Here is a 10,407-nt window from a genome sequence, read left to right on the forward strand (position 1 = left end):
TTTTAAATAAGGCAACCTTCAAGTAGCCACCAGCCTTAACAGTCACTCCTTAACATGGGGCATCACATCCAGGACTGGAAAGGGACTTTTTAAACCTGTCACTCACAAGATCTCAGAGAGATGACAAATTGTTCATTCCGTTTTCTTCACTGGGCAATCTTCAATCTCCTACCACTTTCCAGTAGGGTATTAACCAAGTTAGCACTAAAATAATTTGGGGGGGGCGGGGCGGGGGAAATCTGGTTTTGACCAGAAATAACAACAAACGTGTGGTAGTAGGGCTGATTTCACAGCCCGGGCTGTGAAACACGGAGGAGCACGGCCACATCCTCCAAGCACTTCCCCGTCCCGTCTGCGGGCAAAATCTTCCCTCAGGTGGGCGCTGGAGCCGAGAAAGGGGTTTTGCAAATTACCGCAGTGATTACAGAGTAAATGTGTTTATTGCCCCATTATTGCCCATTTCCTCTTAACAGGGTAATCCGTGTGCTCGTTTAAACAGCCAGACACGAGGGCAGGACTGGAGAGGATCCTGTTAGCACAGCCAACAAACTTGGGATTGTTTTTTTGTTTTGCCTCATGCGCTTAATTCCCTCCCAGCGCCTGCTCCGCCGCTACCGCACCGCCTCCCGAGGCGTGCTCGACCCCTCGCCCCGGCTCCGCTTCTCCCGGTTTGAAACCCAGCGAATCACAAAATTTCATGCCGCCGAAAGACAAACCCCGCCGCGCCGCCACCCCGAGCGGCGTGTTCCCGAGATTACAGTCATTACAGCCCCAGCGTGAGCTCCACACGAGCGCGAAGCGCAACAGCGCGTCAATTAACAAACAAACGCCCCGTCCTGGGAGGACGACAACCCCCCGGGACGGCCCCGCCGCGCACCAAACCCGCGCCCGCCGCACAACACCGCCCCCCTTAAGGTGGTCCGGCTATGGAAGGACCGCTGGAATTCCCAACTCCCCTTTCCCTGGAGCGGGTCGGGAACAGCAGCAATTTCCCTCAGGGCCGCTCCACAGACCCCGGGAGCAGCGAGCAGCCGAGCCCGCAGCCTGACGCGAGGAGCCAGGCGCAGTGTTTGGAACCTCGGCTTTCTCTGGTCCTCACGGGTGCCGCTGTTCGGCCCCTTTGCCGGGAGCGGCAGATCCCTGCGGGTAGCCGGCGGGAGCCACCGCGCTGCGCCTCAGCAGGGAGGCGCCCCGGCTCTTCCACCGCGCCGGGGCCACCGGGCGGGTCAGAGAGCCCTGGGCAGCTCTTCAGCCAGTCACCGCCTCCGGCGCCGGGCTGACGCGAAAGCCTAGAGCACCGCGACCCAGCCAGAACCGGGCTCACGTAGTCCCGACCGGGCCGCAGGACACTCGCCAGCTCTGTGTGCGCCTGCCACAGGCCGCCGAGCTGGACCTCGGTCCCTCCCCTGCCTGACGGACAGCAGCTCGAAGCTAGCGGCCAGCCATGTACCCCCCGCTGCAGAAGCTGCCCTTGCCGGGAAGCGTTCACCTGCCGGAGCGCGGGGCTGTGCTCGCAGTCCTAGGGGGGGAACTTCAGCCGCCGGCTGCTCCCCGCTGCGGGGATACCCGCCAGCCCCATGTATGTGTGTGCCCGCTCATCGAGCCGTTCTGCCTGACAAGAGCACTCTTACTCGCGACTGGCCGTGACTCGGGAACTCCAGATACGAACTTGACACTTTGTCCCTGCTACTCAGCCTTGGCCGTGACTTTCGGTGCAAGAACACGAGCAGTGCGTGTCGGCTGTGCGTTGGGTGCCCCTGGAGACGCAGGTAGCCCGAGACGGCGAGGCCAGGTGCCAGCCAACGACCGCACAGTGCCAGCTGGTCCGCAGCTTCGCCGGCGCTCCCGTCTCCTTCACCGACACGTGCCACAGCCAGCCCAAGCACGGCCTCAGGAGCGCGGGGTAGGACGCCTAGCACACGCCGAGCAATACCAGCGTTTGCAATGCTCAAACCAGAAAAGGCTGACAACTTCCGCAGACACCAATGATTTAATAAAATGCCGCGTCCACGGAGACTACGGGCAGTTGCTGAACTGCTGCTGCTCCTGGAGTAAACCTGACTTGACCGGGAGCTCTTAGCGACAGGAAGGAAGCACCATGCAGCAGCCCACGCACTCGGCAGAGAGCGTTTCAGAATGCAGAACCGCACCTTTCCATACGGACAGGAACCTGTACAACGCCGAAAAACGCTACCGCCGCGTCCCTGGCGGCTCAGAGGTTCGAGTGCACCCACCGTGCGACAGCCGCGGCGCCGGCTCCACCTTAAGGAGGGCTGGGACCAGCCCCCCCGCCGCCCGCCCGAGCCTCACTGATAGGGGGCCGAGGCTGCGGAGGCGGGGCCTGGCGACACTCGCTATAAATATTCATGAGCGCGCGGTAGCCGGAGTGGCGCTGCCAGGGCCTGAGAGTGAGAAGTTGTGTGGAGGCGCCGCCACGATCGCTCCACGGCTCAGGTGGCGCAATCACGGCCGGGGGCGCCCGGCAGGCAGCTTACTCTGCGGAGAAAAAGGCGGCAGAGAACGAGGACCGGCCGCTTGGCGATCACCCACAGAATCGGACAGGCGGCAGGAGGAGCCGCTCCGGCCGCCGTAGCACCGGCCCTGTCGCTGCCCGCCCGCTCGGGGCGGCGGGAGCGCGGGGCCGCGGGGCACACCGCCCGGTCCCCGGGACGCCTCAGCCATCTTGACCGCGCCGCGCGGGGGCCGACGGCGAAACTTCTTTGTCGCTGCTGCTCCGTGCCCGGCCGGCGCTGGAGCAGCGGAGGAAAGCGGCGACTCCCCCTGCGCAGCCAGCCCCGCAAGGAACCATGCGACGGCGGCTGAGGAGCCTTCCTTGAACGGACCCCCCCCACTTTGGCGCCGCGTTGGGGCTTGCCGGCGGCTCCCCCTCACCCGGTGCGAGAAGGGCTGCTTGCCAGCTCCCCGGGCGACGGAGCCCCGCGAGGGCTGCGAGCCCTCTCACCTGCAGCCGGTACGGAGGGGACCGCCCTCCGCCCCCCAGAGGGGTAGCCGGGGCGCGGGGGCTCCTGTGGCGCTGCGCTCCCCGCGGCTGCTGAGCGGGACGGGAGAAGAGCCGGGCCGTCGCCCGCCGCCGAGCATGGAGTGGAGTTACCTGTTGGAAATCGCCTCGCTGCTCGCCGCCCTGTCCCTGCTGCAGCGCGCTGGCTGCGCCGCCGCCTCGGCCGCCGCTGCGTCGTCCTCTTCGACCAAGGAGCTGTCGTGCCAGGAGATTACCGTGCCCCTGTGCAAAGGCATCGGCTACAACTACACCTATATGCCCAACCAGTTCAACCACGACACGCAGGATGAGGCCGGGCTGGAGGTGCACCAGTTCTGGCCGCTGGTGGAGATCCAGTGCTCCAGCGACCTGCGCTTCTTTCTCTGCAGCATGTACACCCCTATCTGCCTGGAGGACTACAAGAAGCCGCTGCCGCCCTGCCGCAGTGTCTGCGAGCGGGCCAAGGCCGGCTGCGCCCCGCTCATGCGCCAGTACGGCTTCGCTTGGCCCGACAGGATGCGCTGTGACCGCCTCCCCGAGCAGGGCAGCCCAGACACCCTCTGCATGGACTACAACCGGACGGACCTTACCACGGCCGCCCCGCCACCCGCCAAGCCCCCGCCCCGCGGCGCCAAGCCCGGCGGCCCTGCCAAAGCGCCCCCCGCCGCCGTTCCGCCGGCCGAAGCCCCGCGCAAACCGCGGCCGCCGCCGCCCTGCGAGCCGGGCTGCCAGTGCCGGGCGCCCATGGTGTCGGTGTCAAGCGAGCGGCACCCTCTCTACAACCGCGTCAAGACGGGGCAGATCGCCAACTGCGCCCTGCCGTGCCACAATCCCTACTTCAGCCCCGACGAGCGCGCCTTCACCGCCTTCTGGATCGGGCTCTGGTCCGTGCTCTGCTTCCTCTCCACCTTTGCCACCGTCTCCACCTTCCTTATCGACATGGAGCGCTTCAAGTATCCCGAGCGCCCCATCATCTTCCTGGCCGCTTGCTACCTCTTCGTCTCCCTGGGCTACCTGGTGCGCCTGGTGGCGGGACACGAGAAGGTGGCATGCAGCGGCGGGGCGGGGGCGGGCGGGGCGGGGGCCGGGGCTGCGGGGGCCGGCGGCGGCGCGGCTGCGGGGGCGGCGGCAGCGGGGGGGCGCGGCGCGGCGGGCGGGGCGGCCGAGCTGCAGCCGGAGCTGGCGGTGGCCGAGCACGTGCGGTACGAGAGCACAGGCCCGGCACTGTGCACCGTAGTCTTCCTGCTCGTCTACTTTTTCGGCATGGCCAGCTCCATCTGGTGGGTCATCCTCTCCCTCACCTGGTTCCTCGCTGCCGGCATGAAGTGGGGCAATGAAGCCATCGCCGGCTACGCCCAGTATTTCCACCTGGCCGCCTGGCTGCTCCCCAGCGTGAAGTCCATCGCGGTGCTGGCTCTCAGTTCAGTGGACGGTGACCCCGTGGCTGGCATCTGCTATGTGGGCAACCAGAGCCTGGAGAACTTGCGGGGCTTCGTGCTGGCACCGCTGCTCATCTACTTGGCCATTGGTTCCATGTTCTTGCTTGCGGGCTTCGTCTCGCTCTTTCGCATCCGCAGCGTCATCAAGCAGCAGGGTGGCCCCACCAAGACCCACAAGCTGGAGAAGTTAATGATACGCTTGGGGCTCTTTACTGTGCTCTACACCGTGCCAGCTGCCAGCGTGGTGGCCTGCCTTTTCTATGAGCAGCACAACCGGCCCCGCTGGGAGGCCACGCACAACTGCCCTTGCTTGCGCGACCAGCAGCCCGACCAGGCCCGCCGCCCTGACTATGCTGTCTTCATGCTCAAATACTTCATGTGCCTGGTGGTGGGCATCACCTCTGGTGTCTGGGTCTGGTCTGGCAAGACCCTCGAGTCTTGGAGGGCCCTCTGCACCCGCTGCTGCTGGGCCAGCAAAGGTGCTGCTGTGGCTGGGGGCACAGGGGCAGGAGCAAGTGGGCAGGCAGCAATCGCTGCAGCAGGAGGACTTGGGGCTGGAGGTGGTGGCTCCCTCTACAGTGATGTCAGCACTGGACTGACATGGAGATCAGGCACTGCCAGCTCTGTCTCCTACCCCAAGCAGATGCCCCTGTCTCAAGTATAAGGAGGGAGTGGAGTAAAGAGGCCAAAGGTTAGGGAATGAGGGACACTGGCCTGCCTAAAATGCCCCCTCACTGTTTGGTGCCATTAATGAACCTCTAATGGTCCTTATTAGCCACAGCTTGTATAGAACAATGCAGCTGGCAGAGGCCCCAGGCTCCAGCCCCCTCCTCCTTCCCCTCCATTCATATGCAGGGAGCATGTACTTCAAGGAGCCAGCTTATTATTTTGCTGGCAGAGGAGGGTAGAGGCTCACCCGTGTCTTGCAGAGGGCAAGGCAAACCGGCTTCTGATTGATTCTGGACTAACAGCAGCTCTTTGCTTATGGGAGGGGAGGGTCTTCTTCCCCCCCCATCCTGAGATGGGAGCTTGCTGGGACTGCAGGTTTTTGGGATATTGATGACCAGGCAAATGCCTTACAATACAGACTGAATCAAAACTTGTCTTAATTATACACCCCAGCTAAATACGGGTTTCCTACATTAAAGGATGTATTTATATAATTATTTGTTACCTTGTACAGATGTGTAAAATATGTATATATCCAAAGCTATACAGTCTGTAAATTTTTTTTGTAAAAAAGTTTAGAGGCTACCCCTGTAAGAGCAAATATGAGTATTCTATTTTGTCAATAAAAATGACTTTTGATAAATTACATTTTTCAAGCTTTCTTCCTACTCCTGCAGTGGTTATTCCAGCTGCTGTGGATTTAGGTAGTTCTGTAAGGCTCAATCTACATTTGTGCTCCAGTCATTACTGTGTAATAGATGACTGCCTCTGTTAAAGCAGTGAGATACATAGGCACAAGGGAACAGAGAAAATAAAAAGTCATTCAGCAAGTGGTACTGAAAAAGTGTTTACCTAAACTGGGAGGCACCTTGCCATATTCTCCTTTGCTTTTTGAAAAACGACAGTGTCTTCAGACTGAGACTTTATGAAAGGCTCATCTCACATGGCATGTTAAGTATCCTTTTAAAATGGCTGTTACTTTAGGAATGTGCACACACTTCTATCTGTTGTCTACACTTCTGTAAAAGCAGCTGCCTTTCTGGGGATGCATGCTGAAGTGTAAAAGGTTAATGTTCAAAATTCATAGATCACATACTACAGTGGGGCAGCGAGTTGAGATTTGTTAGTTCAATCTCGTTTTAACAGATTAAACTAACATCTTAACTTTTGTATCTCAAATATGGTCTTTTTTTCAAGAGAAAAGGTATTGTTCTTCTGTCAGGACTAAGCTAATTTATTTGAGCAGAAGGCTGTTGAATTAACAGAAGAATGCTTTAGCAATTGTTGAACTTTTTACCTGTCTGCCCAGTGGCTCAGAACATCATTCCTTTAAGAGGAGCTAAATGAATAGGGTTAATCTGTAGGGAACTTGGTTTCTTTTGAGTTTGGGAAAACTTTGATCTTTTCTCTTCACCAAATGTGATGTATAGTCTGAAGTTTCTTTCCCCGCTGCCCAGTTCCTCTTGTTGCAGACCAATTGGCCACCATGGAGCCTTAAAGTTCTTCAATTAAAGGGATGTGGGACTTTTTTTTTTTACTTTTTTTTTAAACTTTTTTAAAATTTTATTTTAAGAGGAAGACTTGTAACAGTTAGTGAACACCAGAGGGAAAAGGGAGAACAGCCTTTTAAACAGCTTTTCCCCTGCATTGTTAGCCAGACTGCAGGCAGCAAGGCATGGCTTGGAGCATTATAGAAAAGGGCTATGAATGCCCTACAGGTGGTCTGCTCACATAATCTCCCCAATTTAAAACATTTTCCTTTACAGGACAATTGCATTACAAAACTCCCTTCTCTTTTGCTCCTAATTGAACCAAGGAACAACTACAAGATTTTCTTTAAAACGCATGTGTCTTAAAAAAAAAACCCTAAATCTAGTAACTACACTCTGTTTTCTAGAATAGAGTCACTCAGAATACCAGAAGTAAAAGCTGCATTAGACATGATTCCATATATTTTTATGCCTTGTGCTTATATTCTGCCAAATTAGCAATCATTTAAAAGCAATTGGTTAGGTTGTATGCTAGTAGTGAAAAGATAGCCCCGGGTCCCTTATTAACCTGTCAATCATGATAGGAGATGGGCAGCTACTCTGCTAATGACACAGATAGCCGTCATGATTTGTGGGAAAAACCTCATTCCATTGAGCACTGACTTGATTATTGGTATCCCTTTGAAAGATCCCCTAACTTAATAGACTCCTCCACTTCTACAAAGTTACCAGGATCATGAAAAGGAGGAGTTTAAAATGCCAGTCTTTAACTCCTTGGAGGGGAAAATAATTTTAGCTTCTCAAATGCAAAAGATGTTCCACTTGTATGCATGCTGCCTATCTATGCAGCATTTGACCAGGATCAGAATGTCGATATACCTGTGAGTTGAAAAGGTCCTACTATTCTCCTGTATCACTGGAAGCATTTTTTAACAGTTGTTGAAACATTTAAACCAAGGTGGCAATTTGCCCTGCTGTTAGTGGGTCTAACGCAGAGGTCTTCCTCCTGCTGGAAGCCTCATGTATCAAAGCATAAGCACATCTTCAGGTAAAACTCTGTGTTCCTTCCCCTGCTAGCAGGTTCTAGCAAGTGAGATTGGAGAAACAGCCACAACTATTCTGTGAGGATTTGTTTAGGTAGGTCTCTGCAGACTGCTGGTGCAGGTTGCTAGTACTGAGATAAAAACATTTCTACTAACAGGTAGGAAGTGGCCCTGTGGATTAACATACCCTGGAATGAGCTAAGGGGTGCTGCAGGTAGACTCAGTCAGGAAGCCTCACATTGAGTTAGGTTAACAAGGTGTCTGCTTTGGATGTGAGTAATAACACAAAGGTTAAATAAATGAGAAAAAGTTCAAATTGCTAGAAACAAGAGCCTGGGGAAACAGTGCTAAAGAAGTTAATTTACAAGTGCAGATTACTTTGAATTAAAATTTGTGTCTTAAGAAGAAAAAAAACCATCAGAAAAACCAACAATAAGCCATTTAGGTATACCAGAAATAAAAATATACAACTACACAGAACTTCACATTAGTATGATACCCCTTATCAGACTTTAAAGATAAGTTTGCTATAAAGAGCCAAAAAATATCAGTGAGGTGGTAGGAATTGTGTGTTATCTCTCAAGGTCTGATGATGAACTGCCTTTGTCCTAAATTTGTCCAAGAGCTGCTAAAATAGTCCCAGCAGACCCATGGCCCAAACCCTTGCTGGCAGAGCAGGAGTGCCCTTGGCATCCCTGCTAGCAAGGCCTTGCCCCTGTGCAAGGGCAGCACCCACACACCTAGCAGCTCTAGAGAGCTAAGGGAGAGCTTCACAGAGCTTCATTAGCACTGATGTAGCTCCGTAGTACAGTTTGCATAGCAACATTTGGAGAGTTGGATAGATGGGCAACTAAGAGCCTCTTGCAGCTCACACAAAGGTCTAACTGCTCTGTTGAGGAGGGAGAAACAAGGTCTGGGGCTTTTTCTTCTCCCATAAGTAACATATCTTTAGGGATCATTTTCTTTCCAGGACCCCTCTCTGCTTTACATGTTCCTGCTTCAATAGGAAATCCTGTGGATTAGTCTTCTCCTGCTGTAATGACTGAATAATCCTGACAGCCTCCAAAGGAGCTGTCCCAGCTGCCAGTGGGCGTTTTAAAAAAGGCAGAGCAGCACAGGTGTGCTGTAAAGCCTCAGGAGGGGCACCACACCTCCTCTAAACCCTGCTGCTGGGGCCCTGGGAGATACCTGGAAGTGCTGTGCAAAATTTTCCCTGTGCAGGGGAAGCCTCCCTGTAACTTTGGTAATTAATCATGGAAGGGAAAGGACTTCAAGCAGGGAGGAATTGGGAAATTCTTGTATATTGAAATACTATGAACATGGTCAGACTTTCTGAGAAGGTTGTGAAGGCTGAAACTGGCACACAAGAAGGTTGTCGGTTTGGGGTTTTTTTTTTCCTTCTTTCTTATAGAATATTTTAAAATCAAAGTATAAGGGTGCTCACCTATTAAAGAGTTCTTCAGATGTCCTGAAAAGAATCCCAGGTGGAGCAAGAAAGCTGAAGGCAGGGGCACCTCTGTGTGCATGCCACCCACATTGTGCTTCACCCCAGGTTCAGAGCCCAGGCCCTTTCCAGATTCAGTTGGGCAAACATCTTGCTAGGCACCTGAAGGTACCTTGTAGGAAAAATCAACAACAGTTTTTCCGAAGAGGAATCCCATGTTGGGAGTCAAAGCCTAAAGAATGCCCACATTTAAAAAGGAATCAGAGAAAGGAACAACTAGAGTCCTTGGGAGAATCCTAGAGCTACTTTAAAATATAAAAACTTCAATACAAGACCACTGTTTGATCCCAGTGACTGTGCTCAACATGCTTCTTTCACAAGCATACACCTGGCCAGTAAGTTAACTGTAATCAATAAAAATAAGGAATTTCATATGGGGTTGACAAGCCACCTAATACAGGGGGGAAATGAATTGGTGATAATGAGCATTGAAAAATTACAAAAGATACTCCTAGAGTGAAAGCGCACCTACAATAGAGATTATGTTGGAGAAAAGCTCAGTGGAGGCCAGTCTAACCAGCTTGTAGAATCACAACCAGTTTCCAAAGTGCCTGTTACAACCTGCCTGTGGCATGCCCTGCTCCTGCACCCCATTTCCAGAGCCACACAGCCTGTGCTTTTCTAGGCACACACTTCTTCCACTCCCACTCTCCATGTCCAACCAAGCTTCTGTCCCAACAGGGAAGGAAGTGAGGAACAATTTCTCTCCATTGCCCATTCTGGCCATCTTCCCTCTCTTTTTGCCTTGCATGTGTCAACTAGATGGTATGGAAACAATAGCATACCTCTTCCTCAAATTAAAAAGGCTGGTTAGCAAAGGTCACCTTAAAAGCAACAGGATGTGCCTAATAAGAATAAAGAAAGTAATTTACAAATGATGGTCCAAGAAAGAAATATCAAGCAAGGCAGACTCCCCACATGTGGTCATGATGATTTCTAGGCAGCCTTTAAGAGAACTCAATTAGAAATGTTCATACAGCTTTATTTACTTAAGCTTTTATAAATGCCCATCATTACTGTAATCAGGAATATGAATTTCACTAGTTCAGCAGAAAGGATTGCACATCATGGAAATAACTAGTGTCTGGTATTAAAATATGGAGCTGTAATCTGAGGTGACTAAGGTAGTCAAATCACTTCAGAAACTAGCACCTAAGGTCAAATGCTGAACCAAGGGTTCTGAAGGCTGAGATAATACTTTTTCATTCCTACAAGTCTCTTATCTATGATCTCAAACCACTTCACATTCACTAGTGAATTAACA

At 53.2% G+C, this 10,407-nt stretch overlaps 1 protein-coding gene across 1 annotated transcript; it reads left to right on the plus strand.

Annotated features, from left to right (window-relative positions):
- Nucleotides 1–3,097: 3,097 nt before the first annotated feature.
- FZD8 (frizzled class receptor 8) lies at nt 3,098–5,699 on the plus strand. Its single transcript, XM_054390276.1, has one exon. The coding sequence runs from the start codon at nt 3,098–3,100 to the stop codon at nt 5,099–5,101; it is 2,004 nt and encodes a 667-aa protein (XP_054246251.1). The 3' UTR covers nt 5,102–5,699.
- Nucleotides 5,700–10,407: the final 4,708 nt, after the last annotated feature.

This window comes from Indicator indicator, chromosome 20, assembly GCF_027791375.1.
Source record: "Indicator indicator isolate 239-I01 chromosome 20, UM_Iind_1.1, whole genome shotgun sequence".
NCBI classification, from domain to species: domain Eukaryota; kingdom Metazoa; phylum Chordata; class Aves; order Piciformes; family Indicatoridae; genus Indicator; species Indicator indicator.

What these genes read in the sequence shown, in the direction of transcription:
- FZD8 (XM_054390276.1), top strand. Translation starts at nt 3,098, where the DNA reads ATGGAGTGGAGTTACCTGTTGGAAATCGCCTCGCTGCTCGCCGCCCTG.